The sequence below is a fragment of the Pongo pygmaeus genome, chromosome 3 (assembly GCF_028885625.2).
Source record: "Pongo pygmaeus isolate AG05252 chromosome 3, NHGRI_mPonPyg2-v2.0_pri, whole genome shotgun sequence".
NCBI lineage: Eukaryota > Metazoa > Chordata > Mammalia > Primates > Hominidae > Pongo > Pongo pygmaeus.
Window position 1 is genome coordinate 198845587 of NC_072376.2, and position 21794 is coordinate 198867380.

The 21794-nt window shown below is 43.0% G+C and overlaps 1 protein-coding gene across 7 annotated transcripts in view; it reads right to left on the reverse strand.

Moving 5' to 3' along the window:
* CCDC110 (coiled-coil domain containing 110) overlaps positions 1 to 5290 on the reverse strand; it is a 29308-nt gene extending 24018 nt beyond the window's left edge. For 2 of the 7 annotated variants that reach the window (XM_054484181.2, XM_054484180.2), the window contains exons 1-2: positions 4715 to 5290; positions 3556 to 3660 (exon numbers count right to left, since the gene is read on the reverse strand). In XM_054484181.2, the coding sequence (XP_054340156.1) occupies positions 3556 to 3660; positions 4715 to 4724 (115 nt within the window). In that variant the 5' untranslated portion in view covers positions 4725 to 5290. Of the gene's footprint in view, positions 1 to 3190; positions 3354 to 3555; positions 3662 to 4714 lie in introns of those variants that run through there. The other 5 variants (XM_054484184.2, XM_054484182.1, XM_054484186.2 and 2 more) reach the window with 3 other exon arrangements.
* Positions 5291 to 21794: the final 16504 nt, after the last annotated feature.

Below are 21794 nucleotides of genomic sequence, written 5' to 3' on the forward strand. Positions count from 1 at the left end.
TCCTGAGTAGCTGGGACTACAGGCATGTGCCACCACACCCGGCTAATGTTTGTATTTTTAGTAGAGATGGGGTTTCGCCATGTTGGCCAGGCTGGTCTCAAACTCCTGACCTCAGGTGATCCTCCTGCCTCGGTCTCCCAAAATGCTGGGATTACAGGCGTGAGCCACTATGCCTGGCCGCAGGTTCTAATACTGAGTTCTGCTGTGACAATTCAAGTTCATTCCTAGACGTCCCTGTCTTACAAAGCTTTGTGAGGTGTGGCACCCTCTGCATGAGGCTTTGTCACAGTCATTACGCAAGGAGCTATGCAGCAGGTTGCCTGCTGCCCAGATTTGAATTCTAGCTTTGCCACACACTCGCAGTGAGGGGATAACTCTAGGCGAGTGTCGTTTGTAGGTAAAGTCCTTATTGAGGTGTACGAGGTGTACAGCACATAGTGAATGCTCAAGAGACACTAACTCATTACTACAGAGGCAATATGATGATAATTTGGTAAATTCAAAATTTCTAGTCAAGACGGAGGGGAGAGAAGACTTCTCAAAATTCTCCAGTGCTTCTCAATTTTCTCAGAATAAATCCCAAATTCATCTATGGAACTACAAAGCCCTGTCCTGGTTCCTCCCTCCTACCGTTCCCTACTTGTTCTGCTCCATTTACAAGAGCAACTGTTCCTCAATCACACCAGCCACGCTCCCACCACAGGGTCTTTGCAGTTGCCATTCTCTCTGCCTGCAGTGCTCTTTCCCTAGAAATCTGCACAGATTGCAACTTTGCTTCCTTCTGGTCTTGGCTCAGATGTGACCTGCTGAGTGAGCCCTTCTCCTACCATCCTGTTTAAAATGACACACTTCCCACCCACCTCTGCCACTCCAAATATTCCTCCACCCCTTCTCAGCCTTATTTTCTCCATAGAACTTATTCCCCCCTTACACACAATAGTCTTTGTCTGTCTGTTCCCTCACTAGAAGGTAAACTCCATGTGGGCAGGGAATCTTGCATGTCTTGTTCACTGTTGGATCCCCAGCACCTAGAACAGCACATGAAATTTAGCAGGTGCTCAAAACAATATGCTCCACTGAAATGAGACCACCACTTCTCCTGTTGTCCTTCCCAGCTTCTCCCCAACTTCCTCTTTTCCCTAGTTTATAAGACAGGAGAAAAGGGAGAAAGCAAAAAGTTGGAAAGAAACAGAAGTAAGATAAATAGCTAGACAACCCTGGCGCCACCACCTGGCCCTGGTGGTTAAAATAATAATAATAATATTAACCCCTGACCAAAACTACTGGTGTTATCTGTAAATTCCAGACATTGTATGAGAAAGCACTATAAAACTTTTTGTTCTGTTAGCTGATGTATGTAGCCCCCAGTCACGTTCCTCACGCTTACTTGATCTATTATGAGCCTTTCACGTGGACCCCTTAGAGTTGTAAGCCCTTAAAAGGGCTAGGAATTTCTTTTTCGGGGAGCTTGGCTCTTAAGACACGAGTCTGCCGACGGTCCCGGCCGAATAAAAAAACCTCTTCCTTCTTTAATCCGGTGTCTGAGGAGTCTTGTCTGTGAGTCATCCTGCTACACCACAAACGAATGAATGAAGGCTCGGGTAGAACAGAGTGCTGGGAACAACACCCTGGACACCCTCAAATTCAAAAGTCTCTCACAAACCCATTCCAATAAGAGTTAATTAGGTTAACCACTAGTTCTGAAATCAGAGAGACCTTGGGAACGTTCTATAACTCTTTGTAACCTGGCAGTAGTTATGCAAATCAGGTCATTATTTTGTCAGTACATGGGGAATGGATCACTTGGTGACAATAAAGCATCAATAGGAGAGTAGAGAGAAGGGCGCCAGCCATACCTCCTAGTTTTGCCTGTAGTTGCAGGCAGGAAATGCCTGGGTGGCCCCTGACTCAAGATAACTGGTGTTTATTGAGAACCTGTCCTGTGTCAACCCCATACCTGAAAACACTGTGTTCTGGCAAGAAAGACTGTAACTCTTAAACAAGTACATGTGCTATTTTGCATGTAACTATTTTCTATAAATGTTGGCATCTTTCTCCAGAACCCTAAGCCTCATTCATGTTAGAAAACATGTGATCTTGCCAAATTAAGGTACTTCTATTTCTTCTGACCTTACATGCTCTCTTTGAGGTAAATACGGAGCTACCTCAATGTCTCAACTCTCTGTGAGGACTCTTTCTCCTACGTTCAGGGGGCCCCTTTGCCCCTCCTGGTTGCCCAGGGAAACCTGCATATCTCAAGGGTGGAGGCAGGAGGGCGGAGAGGGGACTGGCCAGTGCCTGTCCTACTGGCCTCCACTGGGGTGTTGCTCATCCTGGTAGTGCCTGGGCACCCGGGTGTCTTCTGCCTACTGAGGTGTGGCTGCTCTAGTCTTTTCTTTCCGGGCCCTGACAAGGCTTTTTGTGAAGATCTTGGATGGTGGAGGTGTAGAAATCCTGTCCCAACCTCAGGCCTCTTGGGGTTCAGCACTTTGGCATCAGGATTGCCCATAAGCTACAGAGGGGCAACTGGGGGCCCGGGCATGGCACATCAGTCTAGACCCTCCTCCTGCCCCGTGCTCTGCTCCTTCCCCAGCATGTCCCCTCACAGCAGGCTCCTCTGACAGGCGTGTAGTCAGTCGCCTGGGACTCCACCTTCAACGTCCTCAGATTCCCCTAGCTGGGTACCCCCATCTTATTCATAGTTTATGTGGCGCTTGAAAGCTTTAGCTATGTGGCTATTTCAAACATCCTCCCCATATAATATCCTGCAGTCCATAAACATTTACTGTAAAAAGTAGTTTTCTTTAGAAAAGGTATACACTCCTCCCTGGATATCCACAGGGGATTGGTTCCAGAGCCTCTGCGGAGAGCAAAATCTGCAGATGCCCAAGTCCCTAATACAAAATAGGGTAGTATTTGCATAGCTTCTATGTGTATCCTGCTGTATACTTTAAATCATCTCTCCATTACTTGTAATACCTTATACAATGTAAATGCTATGTAAATGGCTGTTATACTGTTCAAAATTTGCATTTAAAGATTGTGGTACTGTTATTTTTAAATTGTTTTTTTTTCCCCTGAATATTTTCCATCTGTGGTTGGTTGAATCCAAGGATGCGGAACTCCCAGATACCGAGGGCTGACTTGCATATCGTTTTAGTGTGTGTCCAAAAAACTCAACAATTCTTACTTAGCATTCAGAGAAGCAACGTAGCATAGCGTGGTGGTGAAGACAGGCAGTCCGGAGCCGCCCTGCTGAATGCCCGCTCCATTCCTCGCTGCCTGGGTGACCTTAGGGAGTTAACGTCTCTGTGCCCATTTCCTCATCTGCAAAATGGGGATCGTGACAGCACCTACTTGGTAAAAGTGTTGTGAGAATTAAACAGTTGATCCATTACGTGCTTAGAACAGCACTGGCACAAAGCGCGAGTGCCGTGGTGGCTGCTGTCAGTGTCATCACCGCCGTGGGAAGCACGCCAGGTGAGCAGGTGGCGCAGGCCGGATGCTGCCGCCTATGCATAGTTAAAGGAGGCTTTTACGGTCTGGCGATTTTACCTGTGTCACTGCAGCCACTTTCCTTCACCCCCTCCGAAGAATTTAGGATCTTGGACGCTGAAAGGAGAACGGAGTCAACTTCATCCTCTTCCTGGTGCTGCTTTTCTGTAACAGAACCGTCCGGGGCTGTTCGGTTGCGGGGCGTGGCGTGGCGGGGCTGGCGGCGGAGCGGGGCGGAGGGACGAGGAGGGAAGGGGCTGAAGTTAGGGGCGGGGCAGAGGGATTGGGGCTGGGGTGGGGCTGAGGGCTGGGATGCGGCGGAGAGATTGGGCGGGGCTACGGCCGGAGGAATGGGGCGGGATCAGGGCTGAAGGCTGGGGCGGGGCGGAGGGAATTGGGCTGGGGCGGGGCTGAGGGCCGGGATGGGGCGGAGAGATTGGGCGGGGCTAGGCGGGCAGAGGAATGAGGCGGGGTCAGGTCTGAAGGCTGGTGCGGGGCGGAGGGAATTAGGAGGGGGCGGGGCGGAGGGATGGGGCGGGGCGGAGGGATGGGGCGGGGCGGAGGGATGGGGCGGGGCGGAGGGATGGGGAGGGGCGGAGGGATGGGGCGGGGCGCAGGGATGGGATGGGGCGGAGAGACTGGGCGGGACCTGTGGGGCAGAGGAATGGGGCGGGGTCAAGGCGGAAGGCTGGGGCGGGGCGGAGGGATGGGGCGGGGCGGAGGGATGGGGCGGGGCGGAGGGATGGGGCGGGGCGGGCGGGGCGGAGGGAATTAGGAGGGGGCGGGGCTGAAGGCTGGGGCGGGGCGCAGGGATGGGTTGGGGCGGAGAGACTGGGCGGGACCTGTGGGGCAGAGGAATGGGGCGGGGTCAAGGCGGAAGGCTGGGGCGGGCGGAGGGATGGGGCGAAGGCACGGCGTCAGGCCGGGCCTGGGGCGGGGCGGGGCGGGGCGCGGCGCGGCGCTTTCCGCAAGCGGCCACCCGAGGGCGCGCTGGGCGGGCAGCGGCGGCAGACCGCGCAGCCAGCCTGTAAGCCACAGCGGGTGCAGGGGGCCGCAGCGGGTGCTGAGCCGTAGGGCGGAGCAGGAAATGTCCGGCGAGTGCAGAAGGGCGGACCCGGGATGTCCCGGGTTTTCGAGCGGGGAGCCGCCTGCTGAATGCCCTTCTGCTGCCCTCCGTTCCTGCAGCTCCCCTAGGAGCCCAGCCCCGCCCAACTCTTACCCGGGCTCATCGCCGCGGCTCATCTCTCTCGCAACCGCTGCCTCACGCACCCGCTCCGCCGCCCCGCGCAGGGCATCCTGTCGCCAGGTAACCGGGTGGCCTGGGCGCCGGCCCCACCCCCACCGTCGGCGGCGCGCGCTCGGCTGCGGCCCGTGGTGGGGTCCCGGTGGGTCCCTTGTCACTCCGGACGCTTCCCGGAGAGCTTCCCCGGGAACCTGGCCTGGGACAGCCCACCTGGGCGCCTCCCCGCACCTGCGCGGATATCCAGGACGGACTTACTCACACTAGGACTCGCGGCAGTACCCGCCGGACCAAAGCGGTGCGGAGAAAGGGACCGCCCGGGGACGGACACACACCTGAGAGCGTCCCCTTTGCCTTTCCGCATCTCCACTTCATCGCTGTTTTTTTTTATTCTTAGTCCTCTCGTTTCAGCGCATCCCTCAGAGGAGTTTCAGCATTTGGGGATTTGAACGGCCCATGACCAATACTGTGAAAGGACTTTTGTTTGCTGCAATGAAAAAACTCCTATTTTCCAATAATGAACTTAACCTAAACATGTATTAAAATATGCTCATGAAAGCTGTGGGAAGCGACGGTGGTCTTCATTTGTCTAAGCATGTTAATTTTTACGCACCTGGTGTATCACGTGCAGGATTGATATTGCGTTCACGGGAAACTGGACCTCCTTTAACCGAGGACTGGGTGCGTGCCCCCAGCTAATCCTCCTGCCCATCAGAGAATGGTGCTCTTTAAGGTTTTAAACGAGTATATATTATTTATTTTGTAGTAAACCATTACACATAGAAAATTAAAATTCAAAATCACAATCACTAGGATATCATAATTTGCTATATAATAACATACAATAGATAAGTAATACATGGCTTGCTTTCATTGAAATGAAACTTCTTATGATAGTTTCAGTGCTTACTTCCTCTAATTTGTTTCTTATAGAAATGGGCTCTAGTGTGCGCACCTGTAATCCCAGCTACTCAGGAGGCTGAGGCAGGAGAATCGCTTGAACCCAGGAGGCGGAGGTTGCAGTGAGCCGAGATCGCGCCACTGCGCTCCAGCCTGGGCGACAGAGACAGACTCCGTCTCAAAAAAACAAACAAACGAACAAACAAAAAAAAGAAATGGGCTCTAGGTCTGGCGTGGTGGCTCACACCTGTAATCCCAGCACTTTGGGAGGCCGAGGTGGGCGGATCACCTGAGGTCAGGAATCCGAGACCAGCCTGGCCAACATGGTGAAACCTTGTCTCTACTAAAAATACAAAAATTAGCCAGGCGTGGTAGAGTACATCTGTAATCCCAGCTACTCGGGAGGCTGAGGCAGGAGAATCACTTGAACCCAGGAGGCAGAGGCTGCAGTGAGTCAACATAGTGCAACTGCACTCCAGCCTGGGCCACAGAGCGATACTCTGTCTCAAAAAAAAAAAAAAAAATAGAAAAGAAAAAAATGGACTGTAGAAGATTTCACTTTCTTGTGGCATTGTAGACAATTTTAATAAATTACAATTTTGAGAACTTATGGTCTCCATTGCTGATTGATGTTGATGATTCAGGAGATAGAAATTATTTAGGCAGATAGGGCAAAAGAGTCTTTAGCAGAACTTCTAACAAAAAATGCTCAAGAAATCTTTTCTTTTTTTCTAACAAAGAGCAGCCTGAAAGCCTGCAAACCTTGCAAAGATAGATCAGGAAGCTGGAAGCGGGCACACCAGGGCGCGAGGGGGTAGGGGGGCAGCGTGTGGGTGGATGCCAGCAGCTGTGCCAATAGAAAAGGGCTACCTGGGGGCCAGGCATGTCCACCATGGAAGCTCCATCTCCCTTTTTTGTTAGCACGTGTGCAGTCAGAAGGAGATGGGCAATATGGAAAAGCTCAGGCAGAGAACCCACCTGCATAATAAAAGATTGGGGTGGGGGCTGCCAGAGATTCATGCCCTATGCAGATGGCACACCTGGTCCTAACTGGTTTTTCACACCCTATGTAGATCAGACTGCCTTCCCATTAGCTCATCTATAAAATTCTATAAAAAATATTTCACAGCGAATTGGCAACCCTGGGACCCCTCTCTGTAGCAGAGAGCTTATTCTCTTTCTTGTCGCCTATTACATTTCGGCTCGTAACCTCACTCTTCGTGTGTCTGCATCCTTGATCTCCCTGTGAGACAGCAAACCTTGGTGTCAGCCCAGACAATGAGGCTGCTTCATTGATAAAGTTAATTTTTTTCCTGAGAGCTACACAAGTTTTCAGCAATATGTTTGTGAAATTACTACTCTAAATAAATTGCATTCCTTCAAAGGGTGCATGACAAAAAGCCACTACATTTTAACAAGTCTGTTTTTATACTACTGAAGTTTCCACAATTAATTACTATATTATATTTTATGTAATGCTAATGATTAATATCTAATCATTTGATAATTTATGTAATAATGTGTCATAACTCTAATTTGTCTATGTAATATTTGTGGACTACGATGACAATATTGGTTATTACATAGAAATTACTTGCAGATTTTTGTGGGAGCACTCAGTCACACCATTTAGTATAGAATATAAAAAGCAGATGATAGATGCTACAACATCAAACTCAAATTTAGCCAGTGCACTAATCTCAATAGAGAGTTAATTTTAAGCTACTTCCTAATCCATTCATTAGTCAGAAAAGCAGCTCTTTAGTTAGAAGGACACTTTATTTTAGATGTCCTATAAGGCCTTTTGATTATCACACTCATTTCTCTTTTGTAAAGCACATCATATACATATATATATACTCAGTTAAAACAAAAATTTTGTCAGAAAATTATTGTAATTAATATGTAAAAAGGCTATCTTTGGAGCCAACAGTTATAATATTTTTAAAAATGTTTTCAATAATAAAGATGCCTATGATTGGAATATCGCCCTCTCTGATGAAGCCCCTTGTGAAGGGCCTCACATGAATACTGCGTGCACCAACTCTGGTATTCGAGGTGGGAGAATCTGGAAGTGGTAATTACAGCATTGACATGTCTCTAAAAAAATGGGGGTGGGAGGTGGTCACAGCCCTTTAGGGACATTCACTGCAGTGTGAAATGTATGTTGAGGGAGAAGTCTTATTTGATCACCCATGGCCACTTAAAACCATTTTCACCTGCGCTTGAAACTACCCGCGTTTTGAACTCAGTGGCTGATGGAATGACGGGCCTCTCTGAACAGGAGTTTCCTTATCTGTACAACAGTGAGCCAGCGGTGAGGATGAGTGAAATCCCAGGTGAAGGGCCTACTCCAGGAGAAAGCAGAGTGGTCACGTACGGGGCTGACAGTGAATGGCAGGTCTAGACCCCCGTCTAGGGTGGGATTCCATAAACACTTTTGAAATTTTTTTTCCTGTGGTTCTTCTTTGAAAAAACTTGACACTTCAGTGGAAAAAGATTCAATTACTGTAGCTGAAATATTAGAAAAAATGTAGATTTTAAAGAGATAGTAGAATGTGTTGTCTAGTTTATATTGTGTGTGAACTTTGATGAACTTGCCAAGTTTCTAAAAATAAAAAAATTGTTTGGGCGTCTCAGTGAGTGCATGTTTAGATGGCCTATAAAATGAAAATTTCTCGGCCAGGCACGGTGGCTCACGCCTGTGATCCCAGCACTTTGGGAGGCCGAGGCAGGTGGATCATCTGAGGTGAGGAGTTCGAGACCAGCCTGGCCAACATGAGAAACCCCATCTCTACTAAAAATACAAAAAATTAGCTGGGCGTGCTGATGGGTGCCTCTAATCCCAGCTACTCACTCAGGAGGCTGAGGCGGGAGAATTGCTTGAACCTGGGAGGTGGAGGTTGCCGTGAGCCAAGATCGTGCCACTGAACTCAAGCCTGGGCAACAGAGTGAAACTCTGTCTCAAAAAAAAAAAAAAAAAAAAAAAAGGCCGGGCGCAGTGGCTCACACCTGTAATCCCAGCACTTTGGGAGGCTGAGTCGGGTGGATCAAGAGGTAAGGAGATCGAGACCATTCTGGCTAACACAGCGAAACCCTGTCTCTACTAAAAATACAAAAAATGAGCCGGGCATGGTGGCGGGTGCCTGCAGTCCCAGCTACTTGGGAGGCTGAGGCAGGAGAATGGCATGAACCCGGGAGGCAGAGCTTGCAGTGAGCCGAAATCGTGCCACTGCACTCCAGCCTGGGTGACAGCGAGACTCCGTCTCAAAAAAAAAAAAAAGGTAAAGTTCTCACTGTATGTTACTTATTAAATTACTTTTTTTGAGTAATTTAAAAATAATGAAAAGTACAGAGTGATGTAACTAACCCCCTGCTTCAATCTTCCAGAATTAACAATGACATCTATTGGCATATTTGATTTTTAATTATTATTTTTTTAAAATTACATGGAGTTAACTCCCCAGCATTTCTTATCCTGCTCCTCCTTCTTCACGTCCTTCCCTCAAGAAACCATTATTATGAGTTTAGGGTGCAACCTTCCAGTCTATTCTTATATTTTTATGGTTATTATGTATATTTGTGAATAATATAAATAGTTGTTCTTGTCTGTTTAAAACATTTTCATAAATAATATAATTTATGTTTTATTCTACAGCTTGCTCTTTTTTCTCAACTTTTTTTTTAGGTCTATCTGTATTTTTAAAAATAGATCTTTAATTCAATTGTAAAAATGGGCTTGATCAATCTCTCTATTCTTCCAGTGTATTTGTCTTTTTCGCCTCCATTTTTCTTTTTTTTTTTTAGAGATGGATTCTCACTCTCTTGCCCAGGCTGCAGTGCAGTGGTGCGATCTCGGCTTACTGCAACATCCACCTCCCAGGTTCAAGTGATTCTCCTGCCTCAGCCTCCTGAGTGGTTGGGATTACAGGCACCCTCTGCCACGCACAACTAATTTTTGCATTTTTAGTAGAGATGGGTTTCACCATGTTGGCCAGGCTGGTCTTGAACTCCTGACCTCAGGTGATCCACCTGCCTTGGCCTCCCAAAGTGCTGGGATTACAGGGTGAGCTACCATGCCGGGCTCCTGCTCTCCTTTATTTTTAAACTTTGACATGCTCACCAAGTTGTAGTAAAGTCAGGAGCACAGTATGACACACATTTATTTTTCTCCTGAAACATTAAGAGTGAGTTGCTGACATGACATTCCATCACTGTTGAATACTTTGGTGTGCATCTTACAAGAAAGCGCTCCAGCTCTCCAACAGGAGAACAATACAGCCATCAAAATCTAGAAATTAACACTGAGACATCACTACCGTCTAATCTTCAGGCCCCTTTCACGTTTCACCAATTCTTCCACTAATGTCCTTCATGGCAAAAGGATCTAGTCGAAGATCTTGCCTTGCCTTTCGTTATCATCACATGTCTCTTTATTTTCATCTGAACAGTGTCTCAATCTCTTTGACTTCCAAGACTTTGACACTTTTGAAGATTCTAGGCCAGTTATTTTGTAGACTATTCCTTCTTGTGGCTTTTTCTGATGTTTTCTGGGGATTAGATTCAGATCCTGCATGTTTGTCAGGACTACTGGAGGTGATGCTGGTTCCTTGTCATTGCATCCCAGACTACCGGAGGTGATGCTGGTTCCTTGTCATTGCATCCCATCAGGTGGCACGTGATTTAGATTTGTCCCATCAGAGATGATGTTCATTTGATGACTTGACTAAGGTGATGTCTCCCAGGCTTCTCCATGGTGAAGTTATTTTTTTCCCTCATATGTAATAAGTATTTTGTGGAGAGGTACTTTGTAAATATTCCATCCTCATCAAACTTTCAGTTTGTTCATTTATTTATAATTATCTGTGTGGACACAGAGTTTCCTGTACTCGATGGGTTACAATGGGTTTTCTGCTGCTAACAATATTGATACCATTGCTCAAAGTTTCCCAATTTTGTCAGTGGCTGTTTCTGTAGCTGGCTTCGGCATACTTTGACTCACCCCCCCTTCATTACTGGAGCACTTTGTTTTCTTGACACAAGCAGATATTCCAGGCTCATCTTATATTTTCCCTGCCCTGGCTCTGAAATCAGCCATTTCTCCAAGGAGCCTTAGTTTTCTTTTAATGGTATTTCACATTCACTTATGAGGGGGCCAAGTGTACACGTTGCTATAGGAGTGTAACTGTTCCCAGGCCATCTTGGTGGATAGAGCTAGGGAATGTCTGAATGTGTATGCATGTGTATATGTGTGTATGTATGTGTATGTATTACATATATGTACATACATGCATATACAAAACATATGTACACAAACACACAAGCACAATTACATCCTTATTTATTTCTACATCTATCTACATATATTGAGAACTATACATTCATGATACCTCCAATTCCAGTTCAATATCATAGCACTCTTTCTAATTTTCTTACTTTTCATATTTATAATTTCCTTTACCAAAAATTGAGAAACATGGCTCCCATTATCCTTTATAGATATATGTATTTGGGCAAACCTCTTTCAGGCATCCACTCTCTCAGTGCCAGGCTTGCATCCCAGTCCCCATTTGGTACCCTTGTCAAGCCACTTAGGTTCCAGTGCCCTGCACTGTCCCTCCTTCCTATCCTACTAGCAGCCTGAGCCTTATATTGGGCCTGTCGTCTGCACAGACCCTGTTCTCACCTGGCTTGGGCTCCATCGCCCTGGGCCGGGCCTCCTCCATGTGTAGAGGACCTCTTCCCACTCCTCGGGCTCTGGCACTGTGCACCAGCCAGTCCTAGGCTCTGGCCAATGATACCAGTGCTGGTTTCCTTTTCCTCCTGGGGATTAGACACCCAAAGTCTGCTTTTTGCAAGCTTGTGAAATGATCCCTCCATATTTTTTTCTAAAAGCTTTATCTTTTGTATGTATATCTGCTATTCATCTGGAATTGATTTTTATACAGAGTGTGAGGTAGGGGCCAACATCCATTAAAAAATAAGGCTATCCAATTGATGTATCATTTACTGTAAATAATATAATTTCTTACACCAGCTATATTTTAAAATATATTTTTAAAATGTGTTTTTCCTATGTGTGCTCTCAATTTTCCATGTTGACCCTAAAGTTTCTTATTGCAAAGTTGCTGAAGTCAAGTAAAGTGATTATTTGCTTATCTAGAACACAAATTAGAATTAACTGAAGTCAAAGGGAGTAGTACAATGAAATTTCCTTTTGACTTCCAAAGTGGAGAAAACACCATTCTCTCCAGTGAGGCTGGAAGGATCCGGTCCTCTGAGCTTCTCGCAGCCTCTTTGGCTGCTGCTGAGGACTCAGTATCTTCTACAGCATGCACATTTTCAATATGTAGGAAATAAAGGGTCAGTGATATCCACAAAAACCTGGCAAAAGTATGCAGAGTCCCCTTGCCCAGGCCCTCCTGACACTGTTCCTGCTCCTGCGACACTGATGTATGTTCATTACCCTGTTTGAAATAGGGAAACAAACTCTAGAACCGAAATACTCTGGGAGATGCTAAATTTCCTCCTTCCTTAATGTAATTATTACCCCAATAATTAAGTTGTGGGTGATATATTTTTTCTTATACATCATGGTATTGAGAGTTGCAGAATTTTAGGAAAAACGTTGTTTCCAGATTTATGTGGGAATATGAAAACATGAGAAGGTTAGGGAACTTTAAAAAACTCTGTAACTGGCCAGTAACAGACTTCCTAATTCCGAAACTTTGGTTCTGCCCCAACCCATAACACATTACAATTCTAGGGGATAGGTCAGTGTTTAATCTAAATTTTACAAGAGTATAGAGACCGTATAAACATTTTTAGAGCTGAAAGTTCACAATACCTGATGTGGCATCCACTCCACCTGCACAACCTTCTCCTTGTGAGGCTTTCTATTTTACTCGGCCCCATGTCAGACAGAGGGTAGAGCATATTCTGTAGGGGGCTGGGTATGGTTTCCCTGTCTGTATATGTCAGTCAGTCCACCAACTGCCCTGAAAAAAACTTTGACTTTTTTTTTTATTGTGAAGATCATTTGCTAAAGGATGGAATTAAAATCTGAAGTACCAATTTAAACAAAAGCTGTGAGTCACAGTATTTCAAAAATCTTCAAACAGTAGCTCCTCCTAGGGAATCCTCTTCACCTGTTGACTAACAGCTGCAGATTTAACAATCTGGAGTAAAGTCAAGAGCATTGCACAAAAACAAGCTAGGGAACCTATTCTTAGCAACTTATTACCAGACTAAAATACTTCTGGGCTTTTCAGTTTCATAAGACCTTTTTTTAAACCTGATATCACAAGGCTATTATTAATCATAGATGAAATCTATAGTAGCATGAAAAAATGACCAGATTGCCCTTAGGGTACAAGAAATTTGGGGCTGGGCGTGGTGGCTCACGCCTGTAATCCCAGCACTTTGGGAGGCGGAGGTGGGGGGATCACGGGTCAGGAGATTGAGACCATCCTGGCTAACACGGTGAAACCCCGTGTCTACTAAAAATACAGAGAATTAGCCAGGTGTGGTGGCGGACGCTGGTAGTCCCAGCTACTTGGGAGGCTGAGGCAGGGGAATCGCTTGAACCCAAGAGGCGGAGCTCACAGTGAGTAGAGATCACACCACTGCACTCCAGCCTGGGTGACAGACTCTGTCTCAAAAAAAAAAAAAAAAAGAAAGAAAGAAAAAAAGAAATTTGGGCAATTGTGTTTTGATTACAGAGAGGACCCATGGGCTAGTGACTTAGGATGTCTTTGGTGGGTAGTGGACCTTCCTTCCACAACTCAAAGGCTTTATCCAAATACAAACACCTCTCCCCACAGCCTTCTTTAAGTTACCTTTAGTGTTAGTTTTAACCTGATTTCATCTATATGAGAATGAGCTCCATAAGCCAACAAGGTAAACTCCAGCTGTGGCTCTTAGGAAGTTAATTGCTGCTTTAAGAGGGTTTATTTAACGTTATGGTGGGTTACTGAGAGAGTGAAGTTGGTTTAACTCTAACAAGTTTGGTGTGCTAAAGGGTTAGACATAGAGAAATATCAAAGTAGCTCGAGAAGGAGCAGGTGTTAGGGAAAGCGATATTTTTAGGATGGGGTGGAGTACTTGAGCATGTTTCTAGGCTGGGAATAAGAATCAGTGGCAAAGACAGGCTGGGTGCAAAAATATAAGTTGAAAAGAGAACTTGAAGAATAGAGTAATAGAATAGGAATTGAGTAATAGACATGACTTGGACGAAGAGGAGGACAGAGGACTAACAGTCTCTTTGAATGTGTGAAGGTCTGGCCATTTTGTAGAGATGACAGAGACAAAAGCAACGGGGAACACACTTTCTCTGTAACAAGGCCCTTAGGTCAGATCAGTGCTGTCTGTGAAGTTTACTACGGGTGAGCAGGTGTTACCACTTTGAGTCTATCAAAGGCAGTAGTCTCTGTAGCCTCTTCCAGACTGAGGAGTCTTTAATTCAACTTGTAGCACATGAGCCCCCTTTTTTCTTTTTCCTTTTTTTATGTGACTTTAAAAGTTAGGAGAGTCCCCTTCTTTTTGATGCCAAACTGCCTTCTAGTTTTTAGACACTTAAAGAGCTGCACTGTCTCAGGCCACTTGTTTTACATTAATAGCATGTTTCCCTTGCTATATAAAGATACCATTAATGTGTACTTCCAATGGAGCTAATTAATTTGCAATGATAAATGCATGCTCCTTGCTTAACTTCTGTTATGAGCCACGCATGAGTTAGAGGTGGCATTTATGACCATGGCACAGAAAGAAACTTCTAAATTGCACCAAGAACCTGGCCACGTTGACAGTGTGCCCTCACTAAATGGAATGGCCAGCCTAGTTGACACGGGTGAAGACAATGTCAAAAACAGATCATTGAGTATTTGAGTATTAGAGGTCTCAGAGATCATCCTGTTCCCCCTCCTCATTCTGCAGATGGCCGAGCTGCGCCTGCATTCCAAGTCCTTATCCAGAGCTCCCTCCATGACAACCTTCTTAGTGACAGTATTACTTAATATTTTTATTATTCCACACTGCTTTTGCTAGCACTCATGGAAGAAGTGATTTTTATTCTAAAAAGAACAAACATGGACTATAACTTATCAGTGATAAAAATAAAACCATACAATAGAGAGGAGGAATTTTAATAATGTTTAAATTTCATAGGTGTAAAGATTTCCAAACCACATTACTTATTACTAGTGAATATTGGTGAGTTTACATGCTTTTTTCCTTCTACTTGTTTGGCCCTGTACAAAAATCCAACTCTCTGAAACTTTCCCTCATCTGTAAAATATTTATTTGGCAAAGTTGTTGTAAGGATTAGAAATAATGTGTCAGTAGCTGGAAAACTTACTTAGAATCGACTTTAATTCTGTTAGTCTTCTAAATCCTGAAAGAATTAAGAATTGCCTTGAAATTACCATTGGATATAACAGAGTATTGTCAGTGAGTCTTTGGTGGAGGTGGGTTTCATATGAGATCAGGCTTTTAAAACTGCCCTCCTCAGATGAAGAAAAGCTCCTGTGAGCTCCATGAACCTGATCAGTTTCAGTGTGAAATATCAACTCTCTTGCGATCCACAGGAATAGGAATCCAGTTCTGTGAACGTTGCAGCTTGAGATAGTTGTGCTCATTTAATTGACCCTTGATTTTGGTACCAAAGAATAATTGGAAGAAAGAGGAACATCATTTTGGATCTGGGATTGAATAGTGAAAATTATATATAATAATAGTTTCTTAAGGGATTACTTACACTTTACTTAATAGGTGATGTGTTTGATATTTTTGTATGAATTATCTTAATTCTTACAACAACCGTGTAAAGTAGGATTATTCTAATCTTATGGGTTGATGAAACTGAGGTCTGGAGAGATTTCGTGATTTCCCTGTTTCTTACAGCTGAAAGGTAGAGAGCTGGGATTCATGTCGCCTCTGCCTGAGTCCAAAGCTCATTTTTGTAACCATTAGGCTCTAATACCTGAAGTAAGTTATATTGAAACAGAATCCAGGAGATAATTTTGACAAAGCTTACTGAGAGCTTTGCGGTTGCATGAAAACCTTATGATTATCCTAAGTGAAAAGCAAAGAGCCTGGATTCTAAAACCAGACCACCTGGATTCAAATTCTGGCTCCATTTACTACAGGAGAAACTGAATAACCTCTGTGTCTCAGTTCCTTCATCTGTAAAATAGGAAGACAAAGAGTGGCTACCTCACAGGGCTGCTGTGAAGAGTGAATGAGTTCATGCATGTAAAGCATTTAGAACAGTGCTTCATATATAGTAAGAGCTGTGTGCTTGCTATTGATATTATATCAGCAATGATCACGCATTTCCAGAAAAGGGATTTATAAAACATCTAAATAAGGGAGAATATTTCTAACCATGTTGTTTCATTTGACCCTAAACATTTCTGTTGTTAGGAATGTATGTACTTAACAGATTAGTGACACATACATATTTATATTAGTGTTCTTTTTAAAAATAAGAGCTTTAATGAGATATACTTCACCCATTTAAAGTGTAATTCAATGGTTCATAGTATATTCACAGATTTTGGAACAATCTTACAACAAAACAACTTGAGAATGTTTTCGTCATCCCAAAAAAAAGCCCTGCACCCATTACTTATCATTCCCCATTTCACCCCAACCCCCCAGCTCTAGGCAATCATTAATTTATTTTCTGTCTCTGCAGATTTGCCTATTCTGGACATTTCATATTAATGGAACCATAAAATATGTGGACTGGCTGATTTTATTGAGATATGATTTGTATACCATAAAATTCAGCTTTTAATGGTATGTAATGTAGTGGTTTTTAGTATATTCGTAAGGTTGTATGAGCATCGCAACTGTCTAATTCCAGAACGTTTTCATCACTACCCCCCAAAACCCGTACCCTTTAGCAGCCACTCCCCACTCTACCTTCCCCCGCAGCCCCGGGCAACCACTAACCTAGTTTCAGTGTCTATGGATTTGCCTATTCTAGACGTTTCCTATGAATGAAGCTATGCAACATATGGCCTTTGTGTCTGGATTCTTTAATTTAACATATTATTTTCAAGGTTCATCCATGTGGTAGCATCTATCAGTACTTCATTCCTTTTTATGGCTGAATCATATTCCGCTGTATGGATCGGCCACATTTTGTTTATCCATTCATCAGTTAGTAGACCTTGATGTTATTTTCACTGTTTGGATATTATGAATCGTGCTGTTGTGAACATTTGTGTGCAAGTGTGGACATATGTTTTCATTTTTCTTTATTATATACTAGACATGAAACATTGGATCATATAAGTGACTCAATGTTTAACATTTTAAGGAACTGCAAAACTATTTTCCAAAGCAGGTATACTGTTTTACATTTCTACCAGTAATATGTGAGGGTTCCTTGTTCTCTATGTTCTTGAAAACTTTTGTTATTATCTTTTTAATTATAGCCATCCTAACGTTGAGAAGTGGTATCTCATTATAATTTTGATTTGTATTTTCCTAATCATTAATAGTGTTAAGTATCTTTTCATATGGTTATTGGCCAATTGTATATCTTCTTTGGACAAATGTATTTTCAAATCTTTGCCTGTTTTTAAATTGGGTTATTTATTGTTGAATTGTAAGAGTTTTAAAATTCTGGATACCAGACCCTTACCAGATATAGGATTGCAATATTTTCTCCCATGCTGTGGGTTATCTTTTTACTTTCTTGATAGTGTTCATTGAAGCACATTTAAGTTTTACACTTTCATAAAGTCAGATTTATCTATTTTTTTCTTTGCTTGCGTTTTAGTTTCATATCTAAGAAACCATCGCCTAATCTAAGGAAATGAAGATTTATGTCTGTATTTTCTTCTAGGAATTTTATTGTTTTAGCTCTTGCATTTAGGTCTCTAATCCCTTCTGAGTCCATTTTTGTTTATTATATGAGATAGGAGTCCAAATTTATTCCTTTCTATATGGATATTCAGTTGTCACATAACCATTTATTGGAAAGACTATTCTTTCCCACATTGGATTGTCCTGGCATCCTTGTCTGAAACAAACTGACCATTGATATATGGGTTTATTCTGAGTGTATTCTATTCAATTGATTTATATGTTTATCCTTATGCCAATTCCAGGTGGTCTTGATTACCATAGTAAGTTTTACAATCTAGAAGTATGAATCCCCAATTTTGTTCTTCTCTTTCCAGATTGTTGTGGCTCTTACTAGATGCCTTGCATTTCCATATGAGTTTTAGGGTCATCTTGTCAATTTCTGCAAAAATGGCAGCTGGAATTTTGAGAGAGACTACATTGAATCTGTGCCTCAAATTAGGAGTACTGCCACCCTAACAATAGTAAGTCTTGTAATACATGAATACAGTGTGGCTTTTCATTTATTTAAGTCTTCATTAATTTCTTTCAATGATGATTTGTAGTTTTAGTGTACAACGTATCACATTTCTTTTTTAAATTTAGTCCTAAGTATTTTATTCTTGTTATTTTGTAAATAAAGCCAATTTCTTAATTTCAATATCAGGTTATTCATTATGAAGTGTTGACTTTTTGTATGTTGATAGTGTATTCTACAGCCTTGTTGAATTCACTTATTAGCTCTAATAAGTTGTGTGTGTGTGTGTGTGTGTGTGTGTGTGTGTGTGTGTGTGTGTTTTGAGATGGAGTTTTGCTCTGGTGCCCAGGCTGTAGTAAAGTGGCGCAATATTGGCTCACCGCAACCTCCACCTCCTGGGTTCAAGTGATTCTCCTGCCTCAGCCTCCTAAGTAGCTGGGATTACAGGCGTGTGCCACCATGCCCAGCTAATTTTCTATTTTTAGTAGAGACAGGGTTTCACCCTGTTGGTCAGGCTGGTCTCAAACTCCTGACCTCAAGTGATCTGCCTGCCTCGGCCTCCCAAAGTGCTGTGATTACAGGCATGAGATACTGCGCCTGGCCAGTTGTGTTCTTTTAATGTGAATTCTTTAGGATATTCTATATACACGATTCTGTCATTTGTAAGTAGAGATCTTTTTACTTTCTCCATTCCCATATGGATGCTTTTTATTTATTTATTTTTTTTTTAATTGAGATGGAGTTTCACTCTTGTCACCCAGGCTGGAGTGCAATAGCACAATCTTGGCTCACTGCAACCTCCACCTCCCTCATTCAAGCAATTCTCCTGCCTCAGCCTCGCTAGTAGCTGGGATTACAGGCGTGCATGGCTAATTTTTGTATTTTTAGTAGAGACAGGGTTTCACCATGTTGGCCAGGCTGGTCTCGAACTCCTGACCTAGTGTGATTCACCCACCTCAGCCTCCCAAAGTGCTGGGATTACAGGTGTGAGCTACTGCGTCCGGACTTATTTCTTTTTTAACTAATTGCCCTGGGTAGAACTTCAAGTACAATTTTGAATAGGATTGGTGAGAGCAGATATCTCTGTCTTGTTCCTGATCTTAGAGGGAAAGCGTTCAGTCTTTCATCATTAAGTTTCATCTTAGTTGTGGGATTTTTGTAGATGCCTTTCATCAGCTTGAGGAAGTACACTGGTATTCCTATTTTGTTGAGTGTTTTTTTGTTTTGTTTTGTTTTGTTTTTGGTTGTAATAGGAAAGAGTGGTGGATTTTACCAAATTCTCTGTGTCTACTGAGATATTATGTGGTTTTTGTATTTCATTCTATTAATATGGTGTATTACATTGATTAATTCTCATGTATTGAAACAACCTTGTAACCCTGAAATAAACTCCACTTGGTTATCTTGTATAATCCATAATATATTGCTGGATTTGGTAGTTTTCATGTGATATTCTTGTCTTGATTTTAGTATCAGGGTTATACTCTTCTTGTAGAATGAGTGAGGAAGTGATCCTTCTTATATTGTACAGAAAAGTTTATGAAGCTCTTTGTTATTCCTTAAACGATTGGTAGAAATAATCAGTCTTGGGCTTTTCTTCGTGGGAAATTTTTGATTACTACTTCAATCTGCTTACTTATAGGTCTATTCAGATTTTGTATTGCCTTTTGAGTCAGCTTTGGCAGTTTGTGTTTTTCTGGATATTTGTCCAACTTAGCTAATTTTTTGATGTACACACATTTTGTTTCGTAAGTTTTTCTTTACATTTTTTTTCTATTTCTGTAAGATTGGTAACAATGTCCCCTGTTTCATATTTGATTTTGGAAATTTGAGTTTTCTGTCTTTTTATCTTCTTCATTAGTCTAGCTAAATGTTTACCTATTTTATTGATTTTTAAAATTATTTTAATTAATTAATTTTCTGAGACAGAGTCTTGTTCTGTTGCCCAGGCTGGAGTGCAGTGGCATGACATAAGCTCACTGCAACCTTCCTCTCCCGGGTTCAAGTGATGCTCCTGACTCAGCCTCCCAAGTAGTTAGGATTGCAGGCATGCGCCACCACGCTTGGCTATTTTTTTGTATTTTTAGTAGAGACAAGGTTTCACCATGTTGCCCAGACTGGTTTCAAAGTCCTGACCTCAAGTGATCTGCCGGCATCGGGCTCCCAAAGTGCTGGGATTACTTTGAGCCACCGCTCACACCTGTAATGGCCTGATCTTTTTTTTTTTTTTCTTTTTTTTTTTTGAGACGGAGTCTCGCACTGTCGCCTAGGCTGGAGTGCAGTGGCGCGATCTTGGCTCACTGCAAGCTCCACCTCCTGGGTTCACGCCATTCTCCTGCCTCAGCCTCCCGAGTAGCTGGGACTACAGGCGCCCGCCACCACGCCCTGCTAATTTATTTTCTATTTTTAGTAGAGATGGGGTTTCACCGTGTTAGCCAGGATGGTCTTGATCTCCTGACCTCGTGATCCGCCTGCATCGGCCTCCCAAAGTGCTGGGATTACAGGCGTCACCCACTGTGCCCGGCCCCTGGCCTGATCTTTTAAAAGAACCAGCTTTTTTTTTCCCCCACAGTTTTTCTATTATCTATTTTTATTTATTTTCTCTCTTATCTTTATTTTCCCTCCACCTGCTTGTTTGGGTTTAGTTTGCTCTTCTTTTACTAGTTTCTTAAGACAGAAAATTAGGCTATTGACTTGAGATCTTTCTTCTTTTTAATGTAGGCATTTATAGCTAAAAGTTATTTTTCTAAACTTTGCTTTTGCTGCATCCCTTAAGTTTCAGAATGTTGTGTTTTATTTTCATTCACCTTAAAGAATTTTCTGTTTTCCCTTGTGATTTCTTCTTTGTCCTGTGGATAACCATTTTAGAAGGGTATTGCTTGATTTCCACATATTTGTGACTTTCCCATATTTCCTTTGGTTCCTATAATTTTATTCCATTGTGGTTGGTTGTAGAACATACCTCACATGATTTCAATTTTTAAAAAAATGTATTGATATTGTTTTATGGTTTAATATGTGGTCTATTCTGAAGAATGTTCCATATGCCCTTGAGAAGAATGTGTTCTGTCATTGTTGGATGGTATTTTCTTTTTTTGTTTGTTTTTTTGATATGGAGTCTTGCTCTGTTGCCAGGCTGGAGTGCAGTGGCCCCATCTCGGCTCACTGCAACCTCCACCTCCTGGTTCAAGTGATTCTCCTGCCTCAGCCTCCCGAGTAGCTGGGACTACAGGCGCACGCCACCATGCCTAGCTAATTTTTTTTTGTATTTTTAGTAGAGATGGGGTTTCACTGTGTTGGCCAGGATGCTCTCGATCTCTTGACCTTGTGATCTGCCCACCTTGGCCTCCCAAAGTGCTGGGATTACAGGCATGAGCCACCACGCCTGGCCTGTTGGGTGGTATTTTCTATAGTTGTCTTTTGGGTCTAGCTGATATGTAGAGTTGGTCAAGTTCTCTATTTCCATGTTGATCCCTTTAGTTGTTCACTGCATTATTGAAAGTGGAGTACTGAAGTCTTAAAGTATAATTGTTGAATTGTCTTCCTTCAAGTCTGTCAGTTTTTGCTTCACTTATTTTGGGGCTCTGTTGTTAGGTGCAATATGTTTATAATTGTTATATCTTTTTGATGTATTTACTCTTTTATCATTAAAATGTCTTTTTTTTGTCTTTAGTAACTTTTTTTTTCTAAACACTTGTTTTGTCTGGTTTTTATAACCCTCCAGCTCTCTTTTGGTCACCATTGCATGATATATCTTTTTCTTTCAATTTATTAGTGTCTTTAAATCTAAAATGTGTCTCCTACAGGCAGTAAATAACTGAATCA